The 20,799-nt window shown below is 37.4% G+C and overlaps 1 protein-coding gene across 2 annotated transcripts in view; it reads right to left on the bottom strand.

Annotated features, from left to right (window-relative positions):
- The window catches only part of erbb4b (erb-b2 receptor tyrosine kinase 4b), a 290,413-nt gene extending 271,890 nt beyond the window's left edge, over positions 1–18,523 (bottom strand). For both annotated transcript variants that reach the window (XM_084420233.1, XM_084420234.1), the window contains exon 1: positions 18,178–18,523. In XM_084420233.1, coding sequence (XP_084276359.1) covers positions 18,178–18,256 — 79 coding nt within the window. In that variant the 5' untranslated portion in view covers positions 18,257–18,523. The remainder of the gene's footprint in view (positions 1–18,177) is intronic.
- Positions 18,524–20,799: the final 2,276 nt, after the last annotated feature.

The following is a 20,799-nucleotide window of genomic DNA, read 5'->3' as shown; positions in this document are numbered from 1 at the left end:
AGTGGCTTTGGTCTATACAACTCATTTTGCCATTCATGACAACTGTGAGGGGGGTGAATTTTTTTATAACTCATCCGTTTAAATTATATTAAGCCTTAAATTTCTGCATAATTAAGGGTGTCCACTTTTGAGTGACAGGTGGATTCCTGCTGCTGTGGTCATTAGTCAACATTAGCCGTTTGTCTGCTGTCTGTTAGCCGTCACGTTACCTCAGCTAATTGTCTGACTCTAAAAATAAATCAATTCGGGAGTGACGCGCTGCCAAGATGGCGACGGTCGGCTACGCCCACTTTAGGCTTCAAAAACGGTCTTCAGAAACCCACAGGTGACATCACGGACACTACGTCCATATTTGTTTACAGTCTAAGGTGGTTCCTCACTTACTGTTGATGTCATTGTGATCATCCCATTGTCTTGGCAGGACACTTGAAATATATGTATATGTGTGTATATGTATGTTCTCTCTGACAGTTAATGTTTCACCCTACACTGCCTTGACTTTACATTTGTGCTTTGTGGGGTTAGTTACCCAGCACACCTCAACTCCTGAAACTCCTGAAACCCCTGAACTCAGTCCTTAGAAAACATACTGTTTAAGCGTGTGTGTGGAATCAGTATGTCGTATCTGTGAGTTATTATAAATTCTTGCTGGCAGCTGAGCAGAGGATTTAAAAGGTTGCTGTGCTCTGCAGTTGAAGATGGCACAGAAACTGTTGGAAAAACTGGCCAGTGAAGTGTCAGTGCTCTGTTTAGACCAGAGCGTTCTGGGTTCCCTCAGCCTTGCTTTGGGCTTCTCCCTTCATAACATGACAGATGGTTACAGAGAAGCAACAGAGCGATCAATAACATGAAGTGCTAAATCTGCTGAATCAGAAGCTTCTGCGTAGAGCTTTACATGGCTCCCAAAAACATTCTTTTTTAACTTAAGCTTCTTAAAAAGCAAAATATGAAATGACATTAATAACTTGCACAGCTGAGATTCATTACACTGTGTAAACTGCTATAATATCAAAAATCACATTAAGAATAACAATTCAAGTATGGCATTGAGAATATGGTAAAATTGTATCTCACTCGCACATATGCACAAACGTGCAGTGGGGTCCAAAAGTCAAAAATAAATAATATAAAACAGTTTAAGGGGAAAATTAAATAAGAAATATTCAAGATTCTGTAATAAAATTGTGTCACTAATTAAATAAGCACATTTCAAGCATATCGTTTTTGTACAAAAGTTAATATTTTCATGCTTACAAGTTATTTTGTTAATCCGCAATTCATGCTGGAGAACATGATCGGAAGGTTGGCAAACTTGGCATTCATGTCTGCTACTCTCATTAAAGCAATAGAGGGACAAACCAAATACTAAGAAAATTCTAAAATTAATTTAAATTTGAAAACTTCTCAATCATCGTTTTATGCTGATAATATAATTCTCAATTAAACTTTTTATCATTACATAAAAAAAATAATAATAATAAAAGAACAAAACATTTTCACTTGTATACTTTTTGGCTTTTCAGCAGAGAAAATGATACTCTCTCTTTGCTGACCTGGCTCATAAAGGAGTGCTAGTGGGGAGAGCAGCAGAACCTGCCAGCTCCCCCAGGGGCACAGAGTATGAGTGCCCATTAGAATGATAGGACCTGGCAGCTGGGTGCCCTTATACCCTTCTAATTAAACCCATGCCACACTGACACTGGCAACACTGCTCATTGTAGCCCGTTGAAGATGGGAAGGGTGTGAGGGGATGGATTACATGAATTCGAGATGCCAAAATCTCTAGTACCAAAATAGTACTATTCATTAGTACCATAATACTGGTAAATTCAGTGATGTCAATCTTTAGAAATTACCTTAAAACATGCACTGTTTTCTTCAGCCACCTGAATGAGAAGTGCTTTAGTTTCACTATTTGTCCAAAAATTGTCAGAACTGATTTACTGCTATTTCCAAATGGTAATTTACCAGTAAAGACCGTGGGCCCTATCATACACCCGGCGCAATGCGGTGCCAGACACGAAGCAAGTGTTTTTGCTAGTTTCAGCCCAACGCAGTTATCATTTTCACGTCCTGCGCCACATAGTTTAAATAGCCCATGGGCGTGCTGGTCTGAAAACGAGGTATCGGACGTATCGCCTGCGATAATTAATGCGATACGGCTCAGCTTGTCAGTGAACTGTGTAGTAAATGCCGCTCCATCTGAAAGCAGGTGATGGCGATTTACTACTAATCAAGGAACCGGCTTTACTGACCAGATGCGCATAACAATGTCATGCGATATATCGCCCAGCCCTATTGCTATTTTGAGGCAACTGAAATAGATTGTTTAAATAACAAACAAAAAAATTTTATTGTGCCATTGACTTTAGACCAGGTTTCAGTTGGCAATATTTTTTTTGTTATTTAGAGAGCGCGTTAGTAATATGCGCCTATAGGCGGGTCCACAACGCACGTACACTTTGTCCCGTAGACGGTCTGCTTGAGTGCTTTAACCTTGCGCATGAGCAGATCCGTTTCCTCACGAGAGAAGCGTTCAGTCTATCCACTCACAGCAATCCGCCATGGCGCGAGCACAACTGGCTTTTTAAGGGAATGGGAGATGAGGCTCAGATTGTTTTATTACACGTTACGCCCAAAACACACCATTACTCATTAAGAGAATAGGGACAACCCTTTTAAACCATGCGCCGAGCGCGCAAACCATTTTTCCCATCGTTAAACAAGCAAAGGTGAATTTGGACACGCCCTAACTGCACTTGCGCCATGTGATTAGTTCGTTAAAATAGGGCCCTGTATGTGTGAAAGGGGTTAATATTTATTCCATTTTACACTGAAAAAAAAAGACGTGTTATTATTTAGAATTTCCATTAAAGAAAGTTTATACTGAAAATATTACGGCCATACAACCATGAGCACTCCCGATCTCATCTGATTTTGGAAGCCAAGCAAGGTTTAGCTAGTTTAGTACTTGAATGGGAAACTGCCTGGAAAAAAATCGAATGTGTTGATAAAGAGATGTAGTGTAAACTGCAAGGATGGCAAAGAGTTACCATACCATATCTGGGTTTACTCGGGCTTACAACGAAGGGCACTGAAACCATGTATTAAGTGAGTCAAACAAGTACTCTAATTAGAAGCGAGCTTGAACGAGTCATGAACTCCAGGAAAAGAGAGCATGAAGTGGAAAAAGGCCCAGCTGGATGCTTGCAAAGCCAGTTTGCAAAAAACAAAACAAAAAAAAAACAAGAATACATTTTAAAAAAGCCCAGCTGAATGTGTGCAGTCATTTCACATGAGACAGAATACATGGGTGTTTCTTCAACTGGGCACTTAATCAATCAAATCAATCAATCAATCAACCCACCCTTGGCCCATTGAAGTAACCATAGCTGAACAAACAACAAATGCAAAACTATTTTATGCTTTATAAAGCATAGCAATGTATAATTTTACCATCAACTTCTGAGTAAAATGAAAGGAAGTGTTACAACTAATGACAAGTTTTCTCTTTCCCAATGAGAAAATCTGTGCAATGTCTTGTACAATGTTTTATTCATCCTGTGCCTGTCAGCGGGTGAGTGGGAAATATAAAGAAAGAGACAGCACTTTTACTCCCACACTACCAGCTTCCAGTATTTACACTGAATAAATGCAAACCTGAATCCACAAAACTGCTTTCAAGTTGAATTACCTGAGACTACCCGTGTCTGAGAGGAGACAAAAATGCAGGATATGTTCCACAGTTCAATCACGTGATTAGAGAAACCCCTCAGAGATGGCTCCTCCATCACTGGGGCCGTTTAACTCAAAGACAGCATTTGTTGTTCGGGGCTTTGGCCCATCTCCGAGTGCGGTGTTCTTTTACAGGCTCAGCCCCAGGAGAGAACACAAAACTCAGGTAATGGGAGAGGAGTCTGGGAAACAGCAAGCTGGCTATTATCACTCCGCAGGGCACAGCGCAGACACCTAAACGCATGCTAAGAAGAGCACAGGAGATGGTGGGAGTACCTGAGGGTCACACGAGGGGGATTGACAAGTTCAGGATTCACAAGGGATACAATTATAGGGCATTCACATATACAGTTCAGCAAATGTCTGTACCGTTGGTTATAGTAGGCGTTATCACTGCTGGATGCCCGTAAAGCTATTGGTTAGTTGCACAATTGGCCATAGCAAATTATCTTAATTGACCCATTAGGGATTCTGTAGCAGAACAAGTAGAGCATGGTGCTTGAATCCAAGGTCATGAGTTTGTGTGAGAAATCACAAAATGCATATTTTAGATGTACCGTGAGTCGCTTTAGATAAAAGAATCCCCCAAATGTGTTAATGTAAATGTAAAAATAAGATTTAATTTTAGAAAGAATTAACAATTCTGCAGGGAAAATGTTTCTATATAAATTTCAGCAGTCCATAGTGCATCATCATCACAAATTATTTATTTTCTTTACACTTTTTAAATGCTTTTAACCAAAGCTACTTGCATTGCATCCAATATATACACTACCATTTTGGGGTCTTTAAGACCTTTTTTTTTATTATTATTTAAAAACATAAAATAATAATACTTTTATTCAGAAAGAATGAATTAAAAATGATTAAAAGTGAGAGTAAAGACTTTACATTGTTACAAAAAAAGAGATTTTTATTTCATATAATTGCTGTTCTTTTGATTCACCAAAGGATCCTGAAAAAAAAATATATATAGTTTCCATACAAATATTAAGCAAAATATTAGATTTGATTATATTAAAATAGAGAACAGTTATTTAAAAAAAAAATATATATATATATATATATTTTTTTTTTTTTTTTTTTTTTTTTATCAAATAAACACAGCCTTGGTGAGCATGAGAGACTTCTTTCAAAAACAAAATTATATATATATACCACCCCAACCCCAAACTTTTGAACAACAGCATACATTTCATCAATTTGTGAAAAATGTATGCCGTAGCCGGTGATCGTGTTTCCGTCCCTTTGTGCCAAGAACTTCCTTTGAACTTCCTCTTCTTCCTTAAATAGATTTTCTCCACATTTCTGCTTGCCCATAGTGTTTGCAGCAAATCAATTATGGTGTGTTGGTCAAGAAAATAAAAATAAATCTTTTTGGCTTCAAGACCTTAAGAAAAGAGTTTGGAGAGAAAGATGCAGAGAGAAGAGAGCAGCGGGTTCCCTACAAAAAGTTTAGTCAGGCTATAAAATCAACAAAAATCAAGAGTTTGTTCACTCAAAACAGAAAGAGAGCTGAGAAGAAAAAAAAAAATGACTGTGAATTTACCAAAAGATGTCGACAGATTTACTCGACCCTTCACACAAACGCACAATCACAAATAAAATCACTCTCAAATCAAATCCCAAGCTATGACTTAAACGACAAGGAGAAAATTGGAAAATGTCAAACAAGGGAAAGCGGATGAGTGAAAGAGACAACAAGAGAAAATTCTCTATAAAGAAATTTAAGCTAAATCTGCATTGTGGCCAAATATATATGTATACATATTCATATTCAGGAAAACGTTCACATAGGATGTGAGAAATCCATGGGCATGTTGTGTGTATATGCTTATTTGCAAATGCTAGTGATCTGGGGTGGAATTCTCTCACTCAATCCACTGCCGACTGCTTCTGATTAGGGAATAAAGTTGTTACTGTAACTGCTGCTCTACAATCAGTTTCTCCAACTTTAACCATAGCAGGTCTGCAATACCTGGAAATACCTTCACAATACCTTCACTAACGACTACCCTGATTTTTTTTTTTTTTTTTTTTTAAATAGCATTCATATATTCAAAAGTTTAGAGCTGGTGTTTTATTTTATATATATACACACAAGGGCTGCATTTAAAAAATACAGTAAAAATTTTTATAATATTGCAGAACATTATTAACATTTAACGTAGCTATTTCATATTTTAAAATATTAGTTATTCCTGTGATGGCAAAGCTGAATTTTCAGCATCATTACTCAGGTCTTCAGTGTCACATGATCCTTCAGAAATCATTCTAATATGCTGATTTGGTGCTCAAGAAACATTTCTCATCATCATCAATGTTTAAAACAGCTGTATTGCTTAATACTTTTGTGGAAACCATGCTAGATTATTATTTTTATTTTTTTTAGGATTCTTTGATTAATAGACAGTTGAAAAAACTGCATTTATTTAAAAATATAAATCTGTTGTAAAAATGTAAGTCTTTACTGTAACTTTTGCGCAATTTAATGCATCTAATTTCATAAAAAAAAAATATATATATATATATATATATATATATATATATATATATATATATATATATATATATATATATATATATATATATATATATATAACAGTAGTGTGTTGTTTATCAATACAAAAATCAACATAAAAATCCCTTTTAAACTTATGTTATGTAAAATCTAGGCCCACTAGATTTTATCCCAACTTCTAAAAATGTTCACATTGATATTGACGCCACTGATGAGGTCCGTATGATGTCATTTGGTAACAGATTCAAATGTAGGATTTTCCGGATTGAGTAAAGTAATTAGTATGATAAGGTTAGGAATACTGGTATATATTTTACCTGTCTAAATAACAATAATAATAAATAATTCATCTCAAGTGTTTTGCATAGGAAGTGAACGCATAAAGTAGGTAGCATGACTGCGTACCACACAAATGGCAATCCCTTCGGGCATCCCTGAGGTCTGCTAGCAGTGAGTTTGAGGGAGAAAAGATGGAGCAGCAGTATGAGATAGAGACACACCGCCGAGCGGCATGCAGCGGTTGTGTAGATGGCAGACTCTGGGTGTCCGGTGGCCGGCCATAATAAAACGTCCCTGTCAGAGGCTTGTGGCTCCCCAGAGTGAGGTCTGATTAATTGGGCTGTCCAGTCTCTCTGATAGCAGCTGCTTTACCCACTGCTCCTGGGAAACGTACCCATGCCCCTTTCATTCAACCCCATGCCAAAAAAGGGAACGAAAAAAGAAAGAAGCGAATATCTGGCCTTCGAGCCTTTGCGGCTAAAATTAGAGATCTCTTCCCTCCATATTCCAAAATGATCCTGCATCAGCATTCTGTTCACCTTGCTGGGGGGTTTAGTGTGTATTTATGCATGTGTATCGGGAAGCAGGGGACATTCAAACAGCAGACGCCTCAGCATGAAGCATTTACAAGTTTCAGTCTCAGTCATGTGTGCGTGTGTACAAGTGTGTAACAAACTGTTAAATCTATAGCCAGGTCACCATAAGACCTCCTAGATTAAGCACAGCTGTCCACAGTAAATAGCCACAGAAGGCAAAACTCAACAAAGATGACATTGCAACAATATTGCTATGCAAAGCCCAAAGTCCTACTAAACAATGCTGTGCTGCCCGTGATTCTCTGCTCTTCTGTATCACCAAATACTAGGGATGGGAAATGTAAGAAATCATAAAATCATAATGTTGTAATTGTAAATAGAAACTAAGATATTGTAAGAAATTAAATTGTGTTTTCTTTATTGCGTTGCCACAAACCGTTCTTTCAGTACTTTTGAGGAAAAACTATTTGGAAAAACAGACATGCAATTCCATTCCCAAATGATGAAATTATAGATAAACATTCAAATTCTTGCAAAACGTCTGTTTACACAAATATTTAGCTGACTTTTCAGTATTTTTAGAGACGGCATAACTGCAGTCCAGTTATTCTCACTGAGCTTAAACAGAAACTAGACACAAAAAAAGGTAGAATCATTTGACTCATTTATTCATTCATTTGAACTCTTTCCCCGCCATTGATGGAAATTTCCATAATTTATGAGACAACACCTCCCTGACATTGATGGAAATTTCCGGCTTTCTGTGTTTTCACTGTCATACGCGATGACACATCTTCTGAAAGAGTACGGAATCTCTGGATCAAAACAGGCAAAATATGAAGCAGAAACAAGCGATAGCATATGTAAGCAGATACATGTAAAATAACACGATCATCAACATTAAACCGCATATCCATCAAAACTGCCTAATTTTATTCAATGAAATGTCGACCCAGGACGAGCTATAGAACTGGGAAGCTTTAGGGGTGTTGATGTACTCGATCTCCATCTATGTTTTGATCATCGGTCTGAATCCAATCTGGATGTAGTCTTTGACAAAAACACTATTTTTTCAGCTCAAAATGTTGCTTTTTTTATATTTCATTTTATGAAACTCACCCACATTCAAGTTTTGATAAAAAAAAGAACGCCTTGAGCTATAATAAAATGTTGTTTGTTTTTGTTTTGTTTTTGTTTAAAAGCAGAGGCTCTGTTCTTTCTTTTGCATGTTCAGATATTCATACAACAAAATATTCTGTGGGCCATGAAAGTTTTGTGAAAATGATCAAAAATGCTGGCGGGGAAAGAGTACTAACAAAACATATTTGGTTAATAAGATTAATTTGTTCAGGAATCAGTTGGACTTCGCTGGTTGTGATGTACTGTTTTGATTCACTAAGAAATATAGGGATTCATTCACTTGAGAATCAGTTGGGGAAAAAAATAACACTAGTGTTGTGAATCAAAACCATACAGCATGACCCGTGATTCAATAAAAAGAACCGGCTCATGAGAGTCATTCACTCAGGAATCACTTAGACTACAATGGCTGCACTGTATGGTTGATGCACTGAAAAGTACCAGCTCATAAGAGCCATCAGAACATCATTCAGTCTCTGGTATTAAAAAAAAAAAGTTATCGGCTCCAATACCATCTACAGAAGAAAGAGCTTGCTTCGAAGTCAATTCATTGGGGAAATTGTTCATCACTTCCAGGTAAAACGGAGCAAAAAAAAACAGACTTTCACAGAGAAAAATAACTCAGCAGACAGACACAAAGACAGCAACTCTCCCTTCCTCTAAGCTTCTACAGGTTGAACGACAGTCCTTGCTCAGCACATGGCTCATCTCTCCCGCAGTCAGTCAGCCAGCCAAGGTCAATTGCCTTTCCCCCTTTCCTCTCATTCAGTGCTTTATGTGCCTTTACGGCCGACGTTTTTTCTCCTCTGCACCAAGGTGACCGCTGGCCCACAGAGACTGGCACAGACTGCTGGGCAGCGTTAAAGGAGTAGTTCACTTTAGAATGAAAATTACCCCATGATTTACTCACCCTCGAGCCACCCTAGGTGTTTATGACATTCTTCTTTCAGACGAATACAATCGGAGTTATATTAATAAATGTCGTGGCTCTTCCAAGCTTGATAATGGCAGTGGATCGCAACCAACAGATTGAAGCTCAAAAAAAGTGCATCCATCCGTCATGAACGAACTTATGCCGGAAGTAGCGTAGTGCGTCAATATCAGCAGTACGTCACATTACTCGCAGAAGTTGTGCTTTACACTTAAGTGGAATCCGTATGTTCGTTTGGCCGGAAGCTAGTTATTTTACTTTATAAAGGTTTAAATATGAATATTTTTCTTACACAAACTCATCGTTTTGCTTCAGAAGGCCTTTATTAACCCACCGGAGCCGTTTGGAGTTCGTTTATGACGGACGGATGTACTTTTTTGAACTTCAGTCTGTTGTTTGCAATCCACTGACATTATAAAACTTGGAAGAGCCAGAACTCTGATTGCATTCGTCTGAAAGAAGAATGTCATTTACACCTAGGATGGCTTGAGGGTGAATAAATCATGGGGTAATTTTCATTTTAAAGTGAACTACTCCTTTAAAATATCAACAAATGCAGCACAGGCCTGACCCTCTGGTTCAGTGTGATCGCTTTCCCTTTCCACCTCTGGTCATTTTATATTTCCCAATCCTTTAATCACATTATTGCTTCTTTCTAAACTTCACCATTAACTTTTATTTGGCATTTCTCCATTTCACTCTCATAAATGGCATGAGCATTCACATTTCTCTTAAGTACTCGCTTTTATTCTTCAATGTCTTTTTCCTCCTTTCTAAATCTCTCATTTTCTGTCTCTTCCATTTCCTCTCTCCCTGATGTCTCCTTACGGGCTGTAAAATCACCTATAAACCGCTCACATCCATAAGAGCTTCATTAGTGGGGACAGAATGTGTCTGTTGCACACAGCACAATAAAAATATGTCCCTGAGAGGGAATACAAACATTTAATTATACAGCAATGACATAAAAATACAGAAAAAGGAAGACTGAAAGAGAGAGAAGGTGAAATGTGCAATCTATACACCACTACTGGAAGCAAACGGAACTGCAAACCGTTTAAGTGGATGTTTAAAAAAAAAGAGAGGGAGCGATTTTAAAGCAAATGCTAGGTTGGGACTAAATGTTTTTGGCAGATGGGTAAGTGTGTAAATTGGTGCTATTAGTGATGCTGAAATTACACGCTTCACCTTTAACTCATCAAGTACTTACAACATTAATTTTGACTGTCCATTCTAGAGATGGGGAGAATATTGAATATTTAAACTTACAAAATAGTGTTACTAAATGACAGTTTAAAATTGTCCCAAAAGCTGAATCAATGATTCAGCGGTGATGCAATGTCCAGACTGTTTCTTACAATGAATTGATTTTATCCATGTATATCCTCTTAACTAAATAATGGAACATTTTCACATTTCTGGGCTTCTCAAATGCATAAGTCGTCATGGTTATGTAAACTTCTAAAGTGTCACTCCATGTCAAATCAACCAAATTTCAGCTTCTTCAGCTCATTTATTTTTATTTTGTTAATATAATTTTCTGAAGAAAGATAAACATAAATAGTGATGAAAGCCAAAATATTAGATGTCATGGAGTATATTTACAGAGTAATCCACTATTTTGTAGTAGGTCGCCAAAATGACAAAATTCCTCTGAGATTTGGAGCCAAATTACAGGAGAGTACAGATGGCAACCATCTTTTTTTCTTTTTTTTTTACACAGAGATTGGTAAATAGATTGACTTTAGCAATCTTTGCTGCATTATATGCCAACAGTGACAGTTGAAAAAGGGGATAAAGTACTTTGGTTAATAGCAAAACTTTACTTTTATGACCCTATATCGTTCAATTCCAGAGATATTCTGATCTCAATATAGCTCCATGAGTAAACTGGTAAATGTACACGGTGTCAGTGGTTAAAAACCAATATTTTTATGTTTATTTTTTATTTTTAATCAAAACAAATGCATAGAACAGACATGCCTGAGTGCCATAAATATTGTTTTTCCAATGTTTGCATGCATGTAACTCAAAAAGTATTAAGTATATTGTAATATACTTCTAGATTCTCATTCTTAATAAGCATTATATTTGTAATTTTCATTTTATTTTCATTTTATGGTTCAATCCACTAGATATGGGATCCATGACATTTAATATTTTGGCTTTATTTTTTACCAAAAAAACAGTTTTTGTCATTTAATAAAGGTATAAAACTCAAAGTAATAATGTACATACATATAAAAGTAGAATTATATAGGCCTATATAAAAAATATATATAAAAAAAGTAAATATAAACAAACTTTTCCAGATTTAGGATGTTAATGGAAATGCATCATCACAGTATGTGAAAAGGGTCCATATGAAACATAAAAAAAGATGTATAAAATATTCAGCGCACATCCACATATTTGCCTGCTCTTCTGATATTTACTCAAACACATATTAGCAAATCAAGATTAAGTCCATTCGGCAGCAGTCATTTTTAAACAGTCAGTATCGCTCAAAGCCTGCCTGTAATTACATTGTAAATGCAGATTAGCACTGAATATTTAAAAAAAGGATTACATAGAAAGAGTGCAAGGCATTCAGAGAAACTGCCCCTTCAGCAGCCCCTCACAAGAAAGAAAAACATGAAACGCTCATTAGAGGGAGGTGCATTTTGTTTATAGCCAAGAACACGAGTCTGTAATTATTCTTTTATTTGTTAAGTCCATTATTCAGGAGTTTGAAAAAGCAAAAGTGGAGGAGGGCGGGATTTAAATGAGGAGAAACAGCTCACTTAGTTGTCAGCGACCTTAGAAGGAACAACAAGGGGAAAGAAGACAAGAAATTGGGGATGCACAAATAACTTTAATTCCGTATAATTGCTTTTAATTCCATGCGCTGCGGTAATGAGCGTATTTTAGCAAAGATTAGGCCTATATCCATTGTCATACTAATTTCTTGCTTTTGTGGCATGCACAAGAAAGGGATGAAAGAAGTTGAAAGGAAGAATTGAAGCAGAAGGCAGGAGAAGCCTGGAGAGCAGGACGACTGTATTAAACGATTGGCAGTGTCAATCAGAGCCAATGTTTCATTTTCTCCATCTCTGTCCTCACGCAGACGAAAATCCTCGGAATGGCACTTATTAACAGCCCCTCTGCTGTTCTTAATTGTAGGCTGACAAAGCCTGTCTTTGGCTTTGGGAGAGAGGGACAAAAGCAGCTCTCAAACATCATAGTCACAGACGTCTGAGCTGCTCATGTACATCTGAATAGCACTTTGTATAATGAGTCAGAACACTGAATGTTATGAATTTTGTCAGTGTGAAGAGGTGGAACTTGAGTTTGCATGAAACAATAGCTAGCGGCTGTTTGCCGCTGATTGGCGTTGCGCTGTTTATTGACTGTCACTCTGTCACCCTTGTCACTTAAAAGGGAGAAGAACTGTCATTAAACTCGAATGTTCATCTGAACTTTGATCCAGGTGAAATGGCCAACATATACAGTCTGCAAATCTGAAAATTGCAGCAAATGATTAGCTGGAACGTTCAAATTGCATCAATAGCAGTGTTTGCTTATAGGCTCATACTTAGGGTTAGAGGTTTGAAGAAACCCTTACGACACTGTGGCACAGACACAAATCTGAATGACCGTGGTGTGTGGTTTGCCGAGGAGAAATTCCATAGACATTGAAGGAGAGACCAGAGCCATATAGGGACCATATTATGACTCGATAAGCATCCACCTAGTAACCATCACTAACACCTTTGCAACTTCATACAACCTCCCAAAATCCTGTGTTTTTTTTTACAAAAGTCAGACTTTCTCCAAACAATAAAACAAATTAAAGGTTGAGTACTACTCACAATAATTAATTTCCTTTACAACCTTTCTGTGTAAAGATACAATCTTACACTAAAATGAAACAAAAATTAACCCGTTTTACAGCTCAAATAATACACATTTTATCTGAGGAAGTATTATAAATCCTAAAATGAAAAGCTTTCTGCTTTTATATCCTCCCCCCCAAAAAAGACTCCATTTATTTGCACTTTAAGTGCCACACCATTCCCTCCATTATTTTTTGAAGAAAAGTAAGGATGAGTCTAAATAATTTTTTAGTGGAAATCAAATTTACGCCACAAGTGCTGCTGATTGAGCTTCTGGACTCTCACATATTTAGTAGATATGAAAGGACAAAAGATGCTTGGGGCATTCAGAAGAGACATTTTGTTAGGCACAGACGAAATCGAAAATGATAAAGAATTGCCCGAAAAAAGACAGAAAAAGGTGTTGTCATGCTGTAATCATTCTAATGCCTCGCTCAGCTCTCAAAACTATTTTATTCCAGCACATTCTCTTCAGGCCAAGATTGCTCTTGTTTCAATACATCACTGCTGAACTTGTAAAGATGGAAATCAAGAAAACAGCCACATGGGGTCGATCTGGCAGTCACTGCTGTTCTAGATAAAGAGAAATCATCCCCAACCAGCGGAGCTGAGCAGTCAGAGGTTAAATGATTTGAACCTCTGACTTACAGTGTAGCTGACCTTCAACTTCTGTCTGATGCGATCCTCTAAGATACTATTGTCAGGACGAACATTTTCTCTGAAAACAATTTTGCGTAATGAATTACACATGGGTTGCCATGTTCTTTTACACTTGGTCAAACACTGCATGTATGAATACTGATAACAGTTCAGTGAAGTGTCAAACCAACAGAAGATTGTAAACACAGTATGAGCATATGAATGCATAAAAGGCCACATTATAAACGTTCTCTCTTTCTCTGTTCTCCCTTACGGACTCTGTAAGGTATCAAGTCTTATTAGACTTCAGGCTGTATGAAGGCATTTCACACTTCTTGTTGGCACCAACTGTACCACAACTCTGCTCAGTAACTACTGTTGAAAGGCCATGTAATTCGATTCATTAGATGTGGGGAGAAAAAAAAATTAAACATGTTTGGAGAGAAAACTGTAAGGTGCGATTTACAGTAAACAGATCCTCTAGTTTTTGCTATTTTGTAATTGTTTGATCATTGGCCATAACATCAAATCTCACTGGGGTTCTTTCAGCGTCTCGCACCATGCATACAGCGTTTCAAGTTAATAAATAGTTCCAAACCATGAAATTCTGTTTTTTGTACATATACAATGAATCTGAACTAGGCCTTCAAGAAGACCTTAACATTTAGATATGATCTTTGAGCCTTAAAAAGAAAAAGAAAAAAAACAATCATTCAAAGGAGATTCAGCGGGCAGGTTTTGTTGGTTAAATCAGTGTAGAAATTGAGAGAAGTGACAGAATGAATATGCAATGTGCTTTGAGCCAGTAGCAGGTCTACCATGATCAAATCCACAAACAAATCATCAAATTCCCATTAGCCTCTGGAAGGCTGAGGCAGCACATGTATCGCAGTCAGCGCAGGGAGACACTCAGAGCCGGAGCAGAGAGCAACACGCTGCGCAGGAACCCGCCTTCGCTTGGCAGGAGTTGGCGCTCCTAACAGAATCAAAGGCTGCTTTTCTTCCCATTGAGACACACGGGCTCAGAGGTCAGCCTGCCTTTCTTGGACCAAGATGGAGAAAAACGGAATAAATGGGCTTTGTGAGACAATGGGTTATTGCTGCGTGGGCAGGCGTTTGTAGCACTGTGCCCTCTCACTTTGACAAAATAAAAAGAGAGCGAGAGATGATGCGCTTCGACTACCACGATAAAAGCAAATACTTTACCCTTCTTTGTTGATAGGGCTTCCTGTCTGTGCCACACTGTGTAAACATTTAGATACTGTGAACTTGAGATGTGTGTGCCTGGATATAAATAAACAACGCCTCACGAATAAGCATATGCCATATCATAAGCCGCAGACGAAGTTACATGTTATACAGGATAAAGAAAAAAGATTTGCGGAAACAACAGCATTAAAAAAGCAGGGATTAAAAGCATGCTCAAAATGGATTCAATAGAGCAATGCAACTTCTACAGAAAGTGAAGAGGGGGAAAAGGAGAAAGGATTCCCGTGGGATACTTTGGCCTCATATGGGAGCTGTCAATCAAAAGCTTGTATGAAACCTCGAGAGGCCAGATCAGAATGGACAGAGCTAAGGAAATGTACTTTCCCACAGTTAACAAAAATGTAATATTCACATTCATTCATAGATAGATAGATAGATATCAAAGCAAGGTTCTTTATGCAACCTACATTTAAAAAAAAGGCATTTTAATCCTTAAAATGGTTCTGTTCAGTTTGGAGCCATTTTAAGATTTTAGATATACAGACAAACTACCCTGTATTATTCACTTCTCATGCTTGTAACACAGCTCCATTGTAGCAGGGAATCTATCATAGATTCATAGAAAAAGATCAGATAGAGAAAAGGAGAGTTAAATTGCTGAACGATTCATTTTCATCAGCAGCCAGTCTCACTGACGTGACTTAATCCAAAGATAAGCCGATTAACAAACTGATATTTGTGTTCCTACTATTCCCCACAAGTCTTGCTGCTGGCACGGCTCCTAAATGTCATGGAATAGACTGATTTAAATTCACGACCATATTCAGACAGACTGAAACGATAACCGATACAGATCACAATAATGAGCAATACAGCCAACTAAACACAACAGCACACTGCAGTGGTCAGATCTCTCATCATCATAATCATTATCATTAACCCTTTCATAAACTCGGCATTCAGCAGAAGGACACGCTTCAAGATTTGCCCATAGTATGGCCTGTGACTGATGAGACAAATTATTGACCAAAACAAAGTTACATCATTTAATAATCATTTAAATATTTAACATTAACATTTTATTCACTATGTATTCATGGAATCATGTACATGTTTAATGACCTTAGGTTCAATAATTATGTTTAGGCAGTTGACAAAACTTTCCTTCAACAAGGATTTCAGGTTAAAACTGACATGCAAATGGAAAAGTCTACAAAACTTTCTTCACAGCTGTAAACGATCTTTACCTTCAAGTTCATTTAAAAAGTGACAAATTAGTTTTTAAAATGTTTCCACATTAATATGAGTTTATAAAACCTGCATGCATAACAAATAGGTATAGATGAACTGGAAACATTTAGCTTAGTTTTTGATGAAATATAGCATGTCAAATCACTGGACAACAGCTTGAAAGTTTGCCATACCCATTACAGTTGAGTAACGATCGGTTAAAATGGTTCTGTTAAAAAAAAAGAAAAGAAAAAAGAAACTTGCAAAGGCTGTTTAGCACCAAAATTGATTCTTCTATTGGTGCAAGCCAAAGAAACATCCGGAGATATGTACCATTTCTTACAAATCATGTTCGTAATAAGCATGTTATTTAGCCTACTTTTACCGAATGTAACTTTGCAGAATATCCTACAGTAGTGTTGTTGTTGTTGTTATTGTTTTAGCTGTATACCCATTAAAATCGCTCTCCCCTAAGGGTTTTTTAATTTATTTAATCTAAAACAACAATTGGATCAGGATCGTGTCTCCTCCGGGCAGCGCAGCGGAGCGCAGACGTGCGTCAGGAGCCCGTGCCTTTGCCAATGACACTGAGATCAGTGACGAACTATAAGAATTCGTGATCTTTACCTGCTTTCGACAACTGCTTTTGCCCTTTAGTCAATGGTCAGTGTGTCTAATCGCCACAAATAACGGATTAGCTTTGAAAACACACAACGCAAACTGCGCTTATAAACATTTGAAAGTTTCGAGCGATTCAAATTCATCAAATGGCGTAATGCTTTGCTATAAAGTTTTCTTGAATGTTTTAATGAGGTCAGTTCAGCTCGACTGTGATGGAGGATCGTGGCTACAGCATCATTTATACTACTGTAATCGATATCGAGGTTGATTAATTTATACCTATTCTGGATGGATCTGCGTTTGAAAATTAGTCACGATGACTATTCATCAATGCATGTGTGCGTGTGTGGGGGGAGGGGGGAGGGGGAAAGGAAATGAGTATGTCAAGCTACAATTATTTATTTGTATTTTACTTTATAAAATGTATTTCAGTTAGCCTATTATTTTAATATCATTGCTTTTTAACCTTTATATTATATACTTGGAATAGACAACATATTATTTGTATGTAGCTACACATGAAAACTATAGGCTAATGTCAATAAAAGAGAGAGAGAGAGAGAGAGAGAGAGAGAGAGAGAGAGAGAGAGAGAGAGAGAGAGAGAGAGAGAGATTCAGACTATCTCGGTTCATACTACCACCATGTGGAGATGTGGACGCAACATTGCTGTGTATTTATTTTTATGTCATAAAATCTACCAGTCATATTATGGTATAATTTAAAAAATGCTACTTACATTTTAAAAACATTTAGTCTGTTTAGTTAAGCAGACTTTTCAATGAGAAAACATTCGAAATAGACCATAAATTCCCAATAAATTGTACATTAAGACAGCTTACAAATAACTACATTTCTGCATGTTTACATCAAAAAATTTAAAGGACGCTCAAATCAAATATGGCGCATTTGATTGCACGATGACATTTCAAGTTTCCAGTTTCTTCTCAGCCAACGAAAAGTCAACTATAAGCAGTCACACGCACCAGACGTACGACTCAAGGCAACAGAAGTGATTTTTCACATGCACGGAAAGCAATGACCACTCAAACTCTTTCTCAGACAGTGTACGGGCTGAGAATAACAAAACAAACGTCCAATGAGACTGAATGCCCCTTTCAGTGCCACTCTGCGCTATCAGTGCCATTGCTCCAACTGTATGCCAGCCTATTTCACACCAACACACATAGAGACTCTATGCATGAAATCTATGCATCATTGTGGTAGTGAATGAATGGCACTCATTTACCATTACAATAACGCATCTTATAGATTGCAGGGTTTTAATGTTAAGAGAGATTCAGGCACCAAAAAAAAAAAAAGAAGAAGAAAAAAAGGTTCTTCGCACCAGAGGATGGGTACTGCGAGAAGAATCCTCAAAAAAAGTAAGCAGAGCTCATAGGTGCGCGCACGAGACGCATAAACACCTTTGCGCACGAGACGATGGTCAGTCGTTTACTCACCTTGCTGCGAGTCGCTCAGACGGACCGCCACAGAAGTGAGAAGAAACCCGAGGCAACACAGAGAAGATGCCAGCTTCATGTTTGAAGTTGCCCGTGTGTTTCACATGTCCAACACCATATCCTTTTAATTTAAATGTCTTAAGACAGGAACGCAACTGCGGAGGAGTGACTTCTCAAGTGCTGCTGTTGCTTGTGAGAGTAAATAAGGAAATAAGACGTCCCGTTTAAATGGTAAAATAGTCCTCAAGAAAGAGTGTAAAAGTTCAGGAGCGAGAAATTTGCTGTTTAGTGCTTTGACAGGATCTCGACGCAAGGCTCATGCCATTACTCTCTTCAGACGCTCTTCAGCGCTGCGACGGCACAAAGCCTAAGACACGCCCCCGAAGAACTACACACCGCCCTCCGCTCAACTGATTGGTCCAAAGTCTGTATAATTAGACAAGAGCCCGCCTTAGCACGCCCAGCGTAAGTTTTTGATTGGCTCAGGAGGCGCTCGCTTCTAAATACACCTGTCTCGTTCTGCATACAGCGTCTTCTTTAACAAAAACTGGGCGTTTGTTCAGTTTTCAAGAGGTTTAAAAGCAAAGCTTTTCCCATCATGAATTGGCAGAGGACGCATGTAGACGTCGTTATTCCGAATTAAGCTCAACAGAAGTTGGATGATTATACAATATAGGCTCCCACCCCAGACGGTATATTCATGATAGGCCTATAAGCTTAATGTGTGTTAATCTTGTAATGTCAGGGTTGCAGCATCAATGCATGTACATGATTTTACAATGACTTTCTCTACATTTATATTACTATAATAAAAAATAAAAAAATAAAATCACAACATATTAGCACTGTCACTCACAAAGAGCAACATTCAATTAAATGTCTGCATGGGGCCAAACATATAGACTGCAAAAACTTCTCTTACTTTAAAAGTTTGTATGAATTTCCATGTCTTTTCCAGATCTGGAAATTACAATCTTAAAATTCCATGATATTTTACAGGTTTTCTATTACAGCTGAAACCCAAAGTTAATAAGGACAGGAACATCTAGTTAATCTAATCAGGTTACAAAGAGTTACAGAGAAAATCAATGCTTTATATTAGGGGTTTCTGAGTTGGTTGCGCATCCCTGGGTCTGTAAAGAGTGAAAAACTTCTTGTTCAGACCACTAAGCCAAGTCCTTTTAATGACACACTCCACGTTCACACCTGCTATCAAAGACGGGGACAGTCAGACGCAATAATAATAATAATAATAATAATAATAATTGGTATGCTTCACACACCCTCATATAAACATGTCACACGGTCATACTACTCAAAAGCAAAATATTGAAACAATGCCGAACTTTGGGTTTTCTAATATTCTGCTTTTGTCTACAGCCAATGTTTCAGTGCTCCTCATTGAATTTGTTAATATTGCATAGTCTATAAAGACTCCTATAAAGTCGGTAACACTTTACAATAAGGTTCATTAGTTAACATTAGTTATTAACTAACATGAACTAACAATGAGCAATACATTTGTTACAGCATTTATTAATCTTTGATAATGTTAGTTAATAAAAACAGCTGTTCATTGTTTGTTCATGTTAGTTCACAGTGCATTAACTAATGCTAACAAATACAATCTTTGATTTGAATAACGTATTAGTAAATGTTGAAATTAATCTTAACTAAGAATACATGCTGAAGAAGTACTGTTCATTCTTAGTTATGTCATGTTATGAATTAGAAGTATTGTTCATTCTTAGTTCATGTTAACTAGAACCTTATTGTAAAGTATTACCATAAAGACAACATAGACCATACATATACATTTGAAATATTACATCCAGCCCACACTGATATATATATAATAAATAATAAATAAGAGAGAGAGCTTTTACATAGGCATTTTACTAAGGCAAAATATGAAATATATATATATACACACACACAATATTGCTGTATATAAGCCAGGAAACTGGGTTGACCTAGAAAATCACTTTCATTTTCACTGTCCTTTTCCTGTAAACTCTGCTTTTCACACTTCTGATGGAGTCAAAGCAAAGTTTGACAGCTCGATGTGCAGGTCTGATGTTTCGGCACTGTTACTGTAGTACTGACCTTTCACCACAGGAGGGAGTCATAGCCACACCTTTGGGGTTACCAAGGGTCAGAGCCAGCAGGAGATCAAGCTGTTTCCACCCAAGCATACAGCCCTGCAAATGACATTGGCTTCTTCTTAATATTATATGGAGAGAACATGCTCTTTTAAATAAGTAACTAAGTTTTGCGATTTGATTAAATATTATAAAACATCAGCTGTCACTTAACAAGATGCTTTCCTGTTCTCATTTGTCAGCTCAACAGCGAACAACACAATTAAGTGACAAAATATTCAAATGGGATTTTTTGTTCCTTTAATAAATCTCTCAGAATGGTATGTATGACAATATCTTCCAGATGCTCTCAATCGCATAATTCATTTTCCGGATTAGGAGAGTGAATAGCAGAGGTTCCGTCGGTTGGCAAAAACACCCTTGATGCCGGGTGTAGAGCTAATCTAATACATGACTCCATGATTTGTTTAATGGATGAGAGTTAGCTGTGCAAGGACCGCCAATAAAACCTGAGCCTCCA

Source organism: Rutilus rutilus (genome assembly GCF_951802725.1).
Source record: "Rutilus rutilus genome assembly, chromosome: 10".
Taxonomy (NCBI): Eukaryota; Metazoa; Chordata; class Actinopteri; order Cypriniformes; family Leuciscidae; genus Rutilus; species Rutilus rutilus.
This window is presented reverse-complemented; position numbering and strand designations above follow the sequence as displayed.